General features: G+C 41.7%; 1 protein-coding gene across 1 annotated transcript in view; it reads left to right on the top strand.

Moving 5' to 3' along the window:
* Positions 1 to 13,179, top strand: part of LOC144797951 (vomeronasal type-2 receptor 26-like) — a 116,120-nt gene extending 102,941 nt beyond the window's left edge. Inside the window, exon 5 of the mRNA XM_078668755.1 lies at positions 12,251 to 13,179. Coding sequence (XP_078524881.1) covers positions 12,251 to 13,179 — 929 coding nt within the window. The remainder of the gene's footprint in view (positions 1 to 12,250) is intronic.
* The last annotated feature ends 975 nt before the right edge of the window (positions 13,180 to 14,154 follow it).

The raw sequence follows: 14,154 nt of genomic DNA, 5'->3' as shown, positions 1-14,154 counted from the left end.
GAGGGAGTTGCGGTGGGGCAGACATGCGGGGTGGGGGAGGGGCAGGGTGGGTTGTGAAAAACACCGGAATATGGATGATTGCAGGTAAGTAAACAATTAAATTAATGAAATGAATTTCGTAGCGCGCCCTGCGGATGCTATTGCCATCTTTAGGAACTTACCCCACAAAGCATTCATGCTGTAGGAGGAGAAATGCAGGCTTAGAATCTAGGTGATCAAATCTGTCTATCAAGCTTTAGGAGAGTAAGGATGAAGTCTTCAAGTGAATATGACTGTTCTCTAACACTGCCAAACCGGAATGCTCTCAGAGGCCAAGTTTTGACAGGTTGGCATGAACAGGAAGTAATTCCTTTGAGAAAATGTGCAAACAATTAATTAACAAATAAATATCTCACAATGTCCACACCAAGTCCTTCATTCGGAGTGTAGTGCAACATTGCAAGTTAGATGCTAGTGGTGTTTGCAGCTCTGCTTTGAAAACGAGGGAGATTACCACAAGCTAATTGTTATAGTACTATAATACTTGCCAACACTTCTCCATGGAAAACATCCAATTTTCCAGGTTGTTTAGCTTAGGATAGGGGAAACATTTAATGCTACCATGTTAGCACCTTTTCCAGCTGAAGAGAAATGAATAGAAGAATAAAACCAACCTAAGAAAAGACTCTACCCTCCATGTTAAGCATTTCCCAAGCAGCATCCAAATAACTTCAACAGCTGAGTTTGGAAAAGCTGGTAAGTGTTCATAATTTTCCACATCTCAGAATTAGAGTTCAGGTGCAAAAGGCTTCTCCAATTTCTGATTTTGCTTGTCGCTCAGAAAGTGGGAATAATTCAAAAGAAAAAAGAAGGAAAATTCAACAAAATGAAAAAGATACCGTTCAAGATAGGCAAAACGGAATAAAATCAGTAACTACAAAAACCTATTAAAAACTGTTAAAAGTTTTGGATTGTCCTCAAAATGTAGGCCAATTGATGAGTGAAGTGTGATTTCTCCTAGTATGATGGGCGAACTTGGAGGCATCATCCTATGAGATCTGCTAAGGTTTATTTGATTTGCAAGAGCCCTTCAGCAACAGTTTTTGAAGACAGGGAAAAGCTCAACAATGCTTGGGAGCTATCCACCAGGGGTGTTCTTTCTTTGGAATAGGCTCACCCAGCTTGTCCATGAACCCTATTCTGTAGTTCAGTAATGTAGAGCTATTACCACTCAAAATGAAAAAATGCACATTTTGTAAGAGAAGAAGTATGGTGATTAATGGTATGCACCGAGGAGATCACTAGGAATCAACCCTCAGAAGCAAAGTTGTTGCAGTGGTGCTTCTATTGGATCCTAATGGACATAAAGTCTTTAAGCACACAATTACCTCAGTACCTCAGTATCTTCCCAGTTTCCACAGGCTTACTACAAGACATTCTGAACTCCCACCTCCAGGCATCAGGAATTGAGTCCAACTTCAGGGCCCAGAGGCCATAGAAGAGTACTTCTCCTGCCCCAATGTAATTTTTTTTGGGGGGGGTATATATTTTGGTCAGTCCCAGCCCCCTGAAGTAGTGGAGTGTTTTACACAATACGAAGAACTACATTGCGAACAGTATGAGGTTACACATTTGATTGGTGTTGGTTGCAATGCTATATTTGTATCTAGCCCTGTAGTTCCATATACAAAAAATACAAAATAGACCATTACAGTAGACCTACATTTATGAAGCAACCTGAGGGAAAATCAATTTGAGTGTCAATGTGAAAATCATTGCAGAGTGGCTCCACTTCACTCAAGGTTCTGTCACTTCACATTAAAGGAGAATTCTCCATAGGCTGCTGTTGGGGGTCATTGTTCTTCTATTGCAATCCTATGCAAACATGACACTCTCGCTCAAAGTGAAGGGAAGGGGTACTGCATGTATGTGAGAATGGAGAGGCAAGGTAAGAGCTAATAGCATTGGCAGGAATTCTAATGCCATACACTTTACTTCCAAGCAAATGCTTACTCAACTGCTAAGCGGCTGTTGCAGATGTGAGAGCCCACTTCGACCTGGTCACTGATGAAGCTCCACAGGACGCCCAAGCATCAGAGGCCCATGGGCAGCTAGTCAACTCCCCAAAAACTAAGCCATATTCCAGTAAAGAAGAAGACAGTGAAGGGATCACTGAGGAACCATACAAGAGAAGCACAACAAACGTGTGGGATGGTATATGGGTGAATAAACTTCCGAAGATGGAAGCCAATGTAATGGCAAATTGGCCCCATGCAAACATCCTAATGTAGATATGCATTATTCCACCTTAATCCAATTTACCTGAAAGTGCCTTGTGCTCAGAAGCACTACCCCTGGGGTGGATAGTGGTCTAGTTTGTGGCTTTCCAGTTCCCTGTCCTTCCAAATCTCCATCCTCTTACCCAATGGAGTTTATTGACCAAGAAATTGTTACAAAGAACCTTAGCAACTGACTCCCAGCCTGTCTCAGGATATTTTGTATTCAACCTTTTTTTATTTTATTTTATTTATTTTAAAAGGTTTTATATAGCGCTGGCTAGACCCGGAGGTATCAGACCGCTTTACATGAGTATTATACCATAGTTGCAGGTTACATCGTTATAAAGATTACACAGTTGTTAGAGCATGGCAACACAGTTACATGTAAGGGCAAGATAGACAATAATGACATATATATAAGGGAAAAATAAGGCAAGGGGAGAGATTCAGGGGAGGGGGTTGGAGCAGGGGAGGTAGACAGAGAGTGAAGGAGGGAAATTGGAGGGGAGGGTGAGAGACACAGCATGGAAAGAGGAGGGGGAGGGTCACGGGAACACAAACCGGTAGACGAGTCAAAGCTGCGTCTAAAGTCCAGTAAGTTGTGATCCCAGGGGAAGTGGTATAATTTCCCAATCTCTTTTGTGAGAGGTTCCCTTTATGCAGTGGACTCTCTCAGAGGCGTCTCTGAGACTCCAAGGCCTACATACTGGATCCTTCCCCAAAAAGGGAGAGGGAGTGCCTTTGGTAAGGGGTGTCATACAGAGATAAAGGGAACTATCCCAGACCTCCGCTAAGTGAAGAAACCCTTAACACCGTGGACTCTCTCAGAGGGGTATCTGAGATTCCAGGACTGGAATGCTAGGATCCTTCCCCAACAAGGGGAGAGGGAGTGCTTTGGCGAGGGGCACATTCAAGGAGGCCAATTAAGGCCTATTTCCATTATGTGTGAGATCCCTAACACAGTTAACTCTCTCAGAGGGAACTCTGAGACTCCGAGGCAATACTGCTGGAACCCTCCCCAACAAAGAGAGAGGGAGTGCTTTGGCAAGGGGTACAATCATGGAGGCCGATAAGGGATGGTTGGGCCGTGGGGGGGCCTGTACAGCAGACAGGAGGAGTGCTAAACACAAGGTTCAACATAAATAACAAAATTACATCAGTTACACGATTACATCAAGTACTAGAATAACATTTTAGAGGGATAGAAGATGAAGTAAATGGATCTAAGAATGGTAAGAGGGTATAGATACATATATGCAACAAATTGAAGAGCGATAAGGGGAGAGAAATAGAGTGGATAGGGGCAAAGGAGGATTGAGAAGGGAGAGGAAGAGGGAGTAGACGGTATGAAGAGACGAAGGAAAAATCTGCTCAATGGTCGACTGGGTAGGTGATGGTGGAGGCGGGAGTCCACAGCCAGTCTCCCATTTAGCTCACAGGGTAGCTCCAGCGGGCATCTGTCAGATGGCTAGGTCTCTAGATTAGATCGGGTATGGGTTACATTGGTAGTTCGACACATTTAACTAGCATATAAGACAAGATTAATGGTGCAAGGGAGGCTAAGGAGAGTATGGGTAAAAGGGACACGAGGAATGAGAAACGGCAGAAGGCCGAAGGAAATTGACTGTCCAATGTCCAGGAGGGTAGGTGATGGTTGAGGGGGAGGTCCATAGCCCATCTCCTCTGCATTAATTGAGGTAGCTACATCTGCCAAAGTGCTTGGTCTCCACTATCAGTGGCAATTTCATAGATTAAATGTAACAAGGGTGAACCGGATAGGGGTGGAGGGATGGGAGAAATGCACAAGGCCAGGTCGATGACCACTCCACTTGTTGTAGTATTTGTACCCTCTGTGCAGCATGGGCATCATCTGTCACTACTCATCTCTCCTCGCCACTGTCTGCTACACTCTCCGACCATGGAGCACTGCTTCCATCCTGTCCTTGAAGAAATGCAGGGGGCTTATAACCAACTGAGGCTGGCAGATTGTGTTGCTCTGTCACAGTGCCAGTGGGGCAATGCTGAAGGTGCACTTCTGGAGGTCACAAAATAGGTCACAAAGATATATATCTAGTTTCTGAATGCTGACACCCATACTAGCATTTTAAATAAAGAAAATAGGGGCATATGTCCCTTTAGCTGGCCCTGGACATTGTGGTTCATTTACGATTCACAACACTGAACAAATTATGTGGGACCTGGACATAGGTATCCTTACATCTTTATGCAGGTTAAAAATCTTCAGTAGGAGAAGATTGGGAGCTATAACTAGGTCAGATTCCACAAATCTACATACTACTTTATAAAAGTCCTGTAGTAGCCCAAAGCTTCAAGACTAAAAACTTTGAGTATGGCAAAATGCTGAAAAGTAGCTAAGTTAGTTGATTCTTTTTGAGTAATTGTGCACCAGTCCCAAAATAAAAATCAATGTTTCAGTTCTTTGAAAAGCATAAATTAGTTTGCAATGGGTAACAATCCTGTCCCAATAAACTAGCAACTTACACATTGTCTCATTACTATTTCAAGCTGTATGGGCCAGTTCCTTTTTCATTAATACGCCTTAGTGCAACAGCTAACCCTGAGTACTTAGAACAACAGCAATCATGCTGTCAAACATCGTATGCTCTTACTTTAAGTCAAATTCTATCTGATCACCTCTCAAGGCTGGCGTGGGTCTGACTACAAAGGATCAACGAAAATCTCAATGCCTCCAGGTACACCATTGCCTCCCACCCCATACTTTGAGTTGTTTCACTTACTTGAAAAAAATCTTCAACAGGAATAAAATATTGTGCCCTCTTTACAGGACATGTGATATAGGTATGTGGAAGAAAGTTGTATTAACTTTATGAAGGGTGTGGGATGACACGGAATGGTGAGGACTGGAATATGTGACATCCCTATGTTGAACACTGTCATATTCCATGCTCAGAATGCTGTTGAGGGGAGATTTCTGAGGTGGCAGTTGCTGCAGAGTGGCTGATGTGACAGGAGGAATAAAGCTGTTGTATCTACCTTTTGGAAAGTGTGTCTCCTTTTCAGTGGTGACCAGTTGTTGTCACTTTCAACGTGTTCCTCTGAGGGATATTGCCTGGTGCTGTGCCTCCTGTGACACAGCAGAGTGAATGGGCAGGAAACATTAAGCTAGAAGCCCTCCATGCTGCTGAGTGCTGTGCCGATATTCTGAGGTGTCTGAGAGGCAGGCTGGTGAGGGCTATAAGGGGCATTTGTTTAGGGAAAGGGTACCATGCAAGGTATTTTCTTAACGTGCAAACCGTGCGTACAACATTGGCGGCTATCCGATTTGTTTATGATGGGATTTTTCCATTAAGTGTTGAACAAGCCCGCCTCACCATTGATGGTTAGCCACAGCAGAGGCAGCCATACTGACCCAGAACTATGGGCAGTCAAAACATGTAACAGACACAGAGATTCAAGAAGATATCAACAAATACGTATCACAAAATTACACTTTAAATAAATCAGTGGACGCACAAAAATTCTAAACAATTTAGATGATTACGTAATAATTTTCACAAAACATATCAAAATAAAACATACAACCTGACACTTTACTTTGTGCTCAACACATTACACAGAACATACTCATTAAAACAATGCACCGTGTTAACAAAAGAAAGATACTGGTAGAGTGTCTTAAATTCCATTAAATAGTCCGCACAACGTATTACAAATAAGGCTCCCAGTTTTCCATTTTTACAGATTTTTACAGATAAATACAGACTGAAAACAATGTGTTTCTTGTCTGTATTTATTTTTTTAAAAGCTGAAAAATACAGAAAATTGTGTTTTTTGTGAGAGAATCTTCATGCTGCCCTTCATGAACTCCAAACAAAAGCTGAGCAGATAGACAGACTGGCTAGTTAAGAAACAGGATGAGATGTCCTTAAACACAGGCCTATGTTAACATATACTTGTAGTATAATGCTAATATGTACCTGTGGGTGTAATGTTTTGTTATATGGGGCAACTTAATTTGCTTACACGTGACAGACATCCACATATTGGTGCCCATCTAAGAGTTAAATAAATATGGAAATATACAGTTTTACGACTCCATTTAATCTCAAAACACAAAATTAAAATAGATTAATACCAATGAGATAGCCCAAAAATAAATATAGATAAATACAGACAGAAATGTAAAAAAAAAATACCATAAAACCGGGAGCCCTAATTACAAACAATGTTCCTTTCCCAATTTGCCAATACTGCTTTGACAGCGTTTTGACCTTAAGAATTTACTGGGTCATCATCAGGACAGAATTAGTTTTGAGGAGAAAGAACAGAAATCAGGAAAAAAACAATAAAGAGAGGCACGGTGCAAAATGAGAATTAATAAATTATTTATAAGGCAGTATATAGCCAAGTACTCACATTATTGACCACTGAACACAACGCCAACAATTTTGTATCTCAAGGGAATCTTCCCTGCAAACCGAGATTGATTTCCAAATTGTTTTACATTTTTATGTGGACACTGTTTTTTTTATATTGTAATCTTGTGAATTGTGATACATATTTACGTTATTTGTGGAACCAGTGCAAGTCACCGTTGAAACACTCGCATCAGATGTGCAACATGGGGGCCATTTTAGGAGGTTAGGAAGCTTCCTATTGCTCATAATTGGAACTGCAACTTAGTTATTGTTTAGCCTGCATCAGCTGTTGGTGATAGGCATACCTTCGCATATTTACAGTAAATTGTTGTTGGTCTGCATAAGCTGTATGTGACAGGCACACCTGAACATTCAAGTTTGATTCTACTGACATATGGGCACGCACATGTGAGAATTTATATTTGATTGTGTTAGCAGTTTTTGCATTTTTTTGGGAGTAAATTGTATTGCATTTGGAGAGTGATTTCTACAAAGACATTGAATTTGCTATAAGTGTCTGGGCGGCAAATCAACCTAGTACAGTCCATCACCTTATGGAGAGATAATTGCCACCGCCACCATTTCTTCAAGTGCCTGGTACTCTTCAATTAAATTGGTAACAATGGAAGAAAACTTGTGGAGATTATTTGCAGGCAATTGATGGTGATACGTTTACTTTAAAAAGAGAAAAGGCACTATTGATATGTAATTTGGGCTCTGAATGGAGCAGCATTATGAAGATCTTGCCCTTGGAGGTTGTCAATGTTCTTACAGATGGAGGAGAGGCTAGGGACTCTGGGGCTGATTCACAAAGTAAACTTAGAAGTTTTGTCTAAACTTAGAACAAACGTCTAAGTTTACGTCTTGGGAATGCACAAAGCGCATTTATGAGTAGTATCTTTATGGCTGCATTCGGGCCGGATCTCCACCCCGAGTGTGGACATAACAATAGAATTCGTAAATGACCTTTGTGAATTCTAAAGTCATAAACTTAGAAGTTTGATCCCTCCATATCTGCAAGGAATAAGTATGTATCCATCATCAAAAACATTGGAAAAGATGTTCAAACCTAAAAAAAAGACATTGTGCCGGAGCAGCAGAAATATTTACAAAATGCTCAGTTCCCAGTAGAATAAATTGATGATTTGTATGCTGCTTTTAGAAAAGCAATAGCAGTGTGTAACTACAGGGAATTCAGAGATAATTGTGATCAACTCATTGAGAGAACAAATAATAGGACGATACAAGAAAAACTTTCACCCACTGAGGAGCCAGAGTTAGAATTGGCTTTGGCTTTTGCAAGAAATGTTGAGCATTCACAATTCGTCATGAGAGAGATGAATGACAGTGCCAGGTCTAGTGAGGTTAAACAAACTTCAAAAGAATATGTCAAGCAAATGACTAGAGTTGTGAATTTTAAAGTTTCACAGAATTCTGAAGTGTTTTCTGCTAAAAGTGGTGAGTCAAAGAATGATATCCTATAATTTGAGTGTGGGAGTAAATAAATTACATCTAGGAAATTCTATATTTTGTAAGGCTGTGATTCAAGCTTGTTTCAAATGTAGCAAAATAGAGCATTTTGCATGAGTGTGTACAGCCATTCCACAACTCACACTTTGCAGGTGGTTAGGTCTAAAGGGGAGGAAATATTTTCAGATGAGGATAAAAATAATGTTGTACTGATGTTATCTGCTTCTGAACATTGGTGGGATGGTGCAGTGGAGCGATCTTCCATCGTTGGTTTCTGATGAATTGTCGTTGGTGAAGGTTGTTCCCATAGATGTGGGCAAATGGTGGTTCCAGAATGTATTCTCATAAAGGTTTTGGAATTAGCTCATGAGGGCCATATTGGTGTGCGTGCAATGAAGCATAAGGTAAGTGAAGATTTTTGGTGGTTAGGAGTAGATATAGACATAGAACAATAATTTTGTGGTTGTTGTGCATGTATCCTTAGTGATCGGTCACAAGTGACATGTGCATCTCCAGTCACTCTGGTTGTAATCAATAATTTGCCTTGGCACAAGGTAGCATTTGAAATATCTGGACCTCTTGGGTTTTTGGGTGGCACGCCAAAGTTTGCCCTTGTTTTAATTGATTATTTGTCCAAGTGCTGTAGGTGAAATTTATGGAGACTATAAATTCCAATGTCATCCTACACTTTTTCAAAGAAGTTTTGTAAGAGAAGGCTTGGCGGAAAAACTGGTGACAGATAATGACACCCAACTGGTGTCAGAAGAAATGGCCGAATATCTAGAATTTTCCTGCATAAAGCATGCAAATACTTCTCTGTACAATCCCTGCAGCAATGGTTTAGTGGAAAGAGTCAATTGAGCCGTTAAAAATCAATTGCAGTCAGCATTGATCAATAGTCTCAATTGGAGATCAGTAGTCTAAGACATGTTATGGCTTTGAGGACAACTCCTCACATTAGCACAGGGGTGTCTCATTTCACTTTGTTTAGAGGCAGAATTGCTGAATCTAAATTGAACAAGGTGCGGATGTGAAAGAAGTCTGTTGATACTATGCAATTGGCAAAAGTGACGGATGTAAAGTCTGCCTTCAAAATAAATATACCACTGTTGGGAGCAGCACAAGACTATGATGGTTGAGGTTGGTGATTGGCTAAGTATCAAGAAACGAGGTCCCATTCATAAATGGTGTTTATGCTTTACAGCACCTGCTTGGGTGAAGGAAGTAAAGTATCACGTGGTTGGACTAGAGAATGGGAAGTTGTGAACAAATTCTTGAAATAAATTGTACCTGAATCAAAGTCTGAGTAGGTACGTGTGAAAATGGGTATGTATACCGAAAATAGGGAGATCACTGACTCATAAATTAAAATGTTCATAGGAGGTTTTCAGCTAGGGCGATAATAAGCCCTGCTAAGTATAAAGAGTATGTCATGTATTAGGATTGTCATTTTACACCCATGTTCTCCTAAGATTGTACCATATATATTGGTCGTATTTTTGAGTAAGTCAATGCCTTAAGTGTAGGTGTTTTTTTTATTATTATGGACATTGTTAGCTATTACGATTGTTTAGTTATTAGTTTTGAAAGTGTATTGCTTAGATAGTTTGAATATTCTTTTCATTGTTGTGTTGGGAGGGAGGTGTGTGATGGGTACTGGATGGCATGGAATGATAGCGGCTAGGATACGTGATGTTCCCTGTGTGGAACACTGTTGAGGGTATACGTACCTTTCGGACAGTGTGTCTCCTTTTTAGCATTGTGCCCTCTTTACAGAAGGACATGTGATATGGGTCTGTGGGATGCATGTTCTTTACATTTCTGCAGTTTTTTTTTTCTTTTAAGTTGGCCCCAAAGCCAGGCGTCTGGCATCTTGATGACAGGGAAGGTAAGACGTGAAACTTGTCAATGAGGGGTGATACGGCAGGATGCTTAACCAAGGAAATCACTATTGCTAAACTCAGGAAGGCAATGCTAGTAACCATAAATCATAAACAACTGTTTAGATAATTGAAATCGAATGCGTCCTTTGATTCTGATGTAATGTATTACACTTCAAATGTAAATTGGAAGTTTGTAGATTAGCTCTTTTCTAACACTGTTGCTAAGTTTAGGAAGATCATATACCAACCCATAGGCAAAGATTTAGATACTAAACCCTTCCTTTGTGCTATAACTTGTTACACTTAAACTGCAACAGGTATAAATACAAACCCATTTCACCACCGGTGTGCCCATTGTTTTTAAGCACTGGCCGCACAGTGCGCCTGCCCATATTTGCCAGGCCACATAAAGCCACCCTGTAATGTAAATTGGGCCTCCTTTCACACATTATTTTGGCTGAAAGGGGCGTTCCATGGGTGTTGCTGTGATTTTTTCCATGCAACATCCGTGGAATTTGACACAACCCAGATTTACAAGTTTTCGTAAACCCGGGAATGTGTCAGATTCCTATGCCTCCCCAGGGGAGGGGTTATGGAGGTGCAACAAGGAGAATCTTCCTTCTGCAGCAAACATAAAAAGAGTAAAACACCTCTTGTGATTGCTTTTGTGCAGGAAGTTGTCCCTTACTACACAAAAACAGTCACCCCTAAAATGAAGACACCCTTGCACCATGGCATAAGGGTGCCTACTTTGGCGCATGGCATCCCATTGTGCGCCCATGCAGGGGAAAAAGACAGGAATGTGCCACTGAATTCAAGCTAGCTCGGCTGATGAGGGGTAATGCACCGAAACCAGTCCCAGGATACTTGTTTTTGGGTCAAGGGAGAACCTAGCTTGGCAGTTTGAGCTAGACTGTTCCCATGAGGAAGGGGATCAAGACTGCTTTGCATGTGGCTGGGTTCAAGCTGAGGTGGCGTACTGAGCAATAGAACAATGGGTTAAACCCAGATCCTTGTGACTGGGGGTTCATGTTTGCATTGTTCAACATTCCGTCCATCAATTGTTCCTCTTGCTTTCATCTCAGAGATACAGCACATTCCTGCTTCTTTATTTTGTTGCAGCCTTGCACCACCGCCCTGCTGCTAAACCTGAGATCCTAAAAAGACATCCGGAATGTGTATCTTACAGTATTTTATGTACAGAGGTTAATGTTTTTGTCTATGTCACACTTGTAATCACAGTTCCCTGGAGCTTGGTGTACAAACATCCACCTTTAGACATGCTCTCAGTCATAAATATATGTGGGGAAAAAAATATTTCATCCTTGCATGTTATATTTGAAAATTGTGCAGCTGTGCACCATTGAATTTGCCTTACCAAAGTGTAAAACATGGTCATTTTAAAGAATGCATGTTGCAGGCAAGGACATGGATCTAATCAACATGCCCCACCTACAGACATCAAATACCAGTCACACATGGCAAAACAAGTAGGAGAAAACAGCTAAAATATGTTTGTTTGTTTTTTAAAGATTTTTTAAATTTTATTTGTCACTGGACAAATAAGCAATGAGTTCATACATTAAGTGCAAGTCTGGAATTTCAGGTTTAACTGCTTATTATAGTTGAAACATGAGTCAGTCTTCAAGTGGGAGGGAATAGGAACAGAATAGACATTAGAGGTCAGTTGCCTCAACAAAGTTGAAACTCTGTGAAGGGAAAATTGTCAGACATGAAAAATGTGAATCAGAAATGTATCCATATTGAATAGGGAAGTCTGAGCTGCTTCTGAAGAAGGGAATGTGAAGGAAAATAAACATAGGGATGCCACTGAACATATAACATGATAGTTTGCCTAGTTTCAAACATCACGGTTATTTAGAGATGACAATACCAAACGTGGCATTAAGCTAGATAACATGTGGCCCAGCTTAGATAAGGCAGTAGAATGAACCTGGGGCAGGTCAAGGTCAATTCTTAAAGTTTGGTAACCTAGAAGAAATTGTATTCTAGTTGGATGGAAAGATCAAGCAGAGTGGGTGTGACCTAAAGGCTAATCATATGACCCTTGATGAGCAAACAAGTCCTGCTGGAATAGTTATTCAGCAAGTGTAACTTCTGACCCTCTTTCTGTGTATAACACCATCCTTTTAATGAATGTATATTTTAAATTCTGGCCTCCAGATTGAGTGTTCATACATGCATTATTTCATTCTAAAACAAATGTGTTCCTTTACAGATTCCAGTAAATGTTGGCCATGTCCAAGTGACCAGTGGCCCAATAAGAAACAAAGTGATTGTGAACCAAAGAGATTTGAGGTTCTTTCTTATACTGATCCTGTAGGGGCCATTCTGTGTGCTACTGTCATGCTTTGCTCCATCATAACAACAACTATCCTATTCGTCTTCATCAAGTTTCAAGAAACTGCAATTGTGAAAGCTAATAACAGGAATCTAACCTACCTGCTCATACTATCCCTTGTGTTGAGCTTTCTGTGCTCTTTACTCTTCTTTGGAGAGCCTCAGCCAATAACCTGCTTACTGCGTCAAACTGCTTTTGGCATCATGTTTGCTCTCTGCATATCTTGTGTTCTGGCCAAAACCATCATGGTGTTTGTTGCCTTTAGAGCCACAAAGCCTGATAGAAACAGGAGGAAATGGCTAGGTCCTCGGATTGTTGTTCTCACTGTCTCAGCTTCTACTCTAATTCAAGTCCTCATCTGTGCCAGCTGGCTTCTATTTTGCCCTCCTTTTCCTGAGAAGAACATGAAAATAAAGATAGGGATCATCATCTACCAGTGCAATGAATGTTCACTGATTGCAATGTGGTGCATGTTGGGATACCTGGGCCTTTTGGCTTGTATTAGCTTCCTGGTGGCCTTCCTGGTACGTAAGTTGCCTGACAGTTTTAATGAGGCTAAATGGATCACGTTCAGCATGGTTGTGTTCCTCAGTGTTTGGTTGACCTTCATCCCAGGCTACCTGAGCACACAGGGAAAATACATGGTGGCGGTGGAGGTCTTCAGCATTATTTGTTCATGTGCTGGAATACTTGTCTGTATCTTTTTACCCAAGTGTTACATACTGTTGCTGAGACCGGATTTGAACACCAGACAACATCTGCTAGGGAAAGAATCTTCACTCAATAGAAAGATAAAATCTATCTAGAAAACTGTGCATTTATTTATTTGTCATTTTACTGTTTTTTTTTATTTGAACTGTAGATGGTGTGAAGATGCAGGCATGCACTAATGATGACTCGGGAGCCTAGCTGGAGTTATTACTTCTTTATTGCTTATTTCTGTATCACAGCCCAAAGAGCGCCGAGCCTCTGCTCCGGGGCCGCTATTCCCGCTGTGGTTTCGCGCTCTCCGCGCTCTGCCACGCCCCCAACACCCGCAGCCAATCCTGGCCGCCTGCACGTCACGTCCGCCGACGTGCCGTGCAACATCTAGACTGTCTCTACATATCTCCCCTTTTTCCACACAACATTGCACTTACAGTCCGTCGCTCAAATCATAGTCTCTGAACCTCGCTGGCCTCACCACCGCTCTGCCACTCCGTGTCTGTCTTGCAGGGGTAGTGTTGCTCTCCTCTTCACCTTGTCTGTTCCTGTCATCACCATTCTCCTCGACTCTTATCTCCTGCTCGCTGTTTCTTGCTTCTCCCTGTCTTTGCTCTCCTTCTCTCAATGTGATCCCGTTCTCCAGATGTTCTTGCTTCTCACTCTCACCTTCTTCTGATTCTCCACCTGCCCTTTCACAGTCCCAAACAAGGATCTTATTACATCTGGCCATGCGGTCTTGTGACCATATGTTGCCGTCACTCAGTCTGGCCGCTCTTCCCTTAATTTCCTTCACCTGCAGGGGCTTGCTGTATTTGCTCTCTCCTTTTCTTTGCAGAGTGGGCAGCTTCACTCTCACCCATTCTCCTTCTTTAAGCTCTGTGTCTCGCACGTTCCTCCGGGCATTATAATGTCTTGTGTATACTGCCTTGGCTTTCTCAATGTTAGCCCGCACCACAGCAGGGGACCATTCACTTACCACCGTCTTCTCCTTCCATACCCGGTTGTCCTGAGTGAATGGTTCTCGGCCGCGCAGCAGCTGGAAGGGGCTGTATCCTGTACTTGTGGGAGTGATCCTG

The sequence above is a fragment of the Lissotriton helveticus genome, chromosome 12 (genome assembly GCF_964261635.1).
Source record: "Lissotriton helveticus chromosome 12, aLisHel1.1, whole genome shotgun sequence".
Lineage (NCBI taxonomy): Eukaryota > Metazoa > Chordata > Amphibia > Caudata > Salamandridae > Lissotriton > Lissotriton helveticus.
The sequence above is the reverse complement of the archived record's forward strand: the minus strand, read 5'-3'. Positions and strand labels throughout refer to the sequence as shown.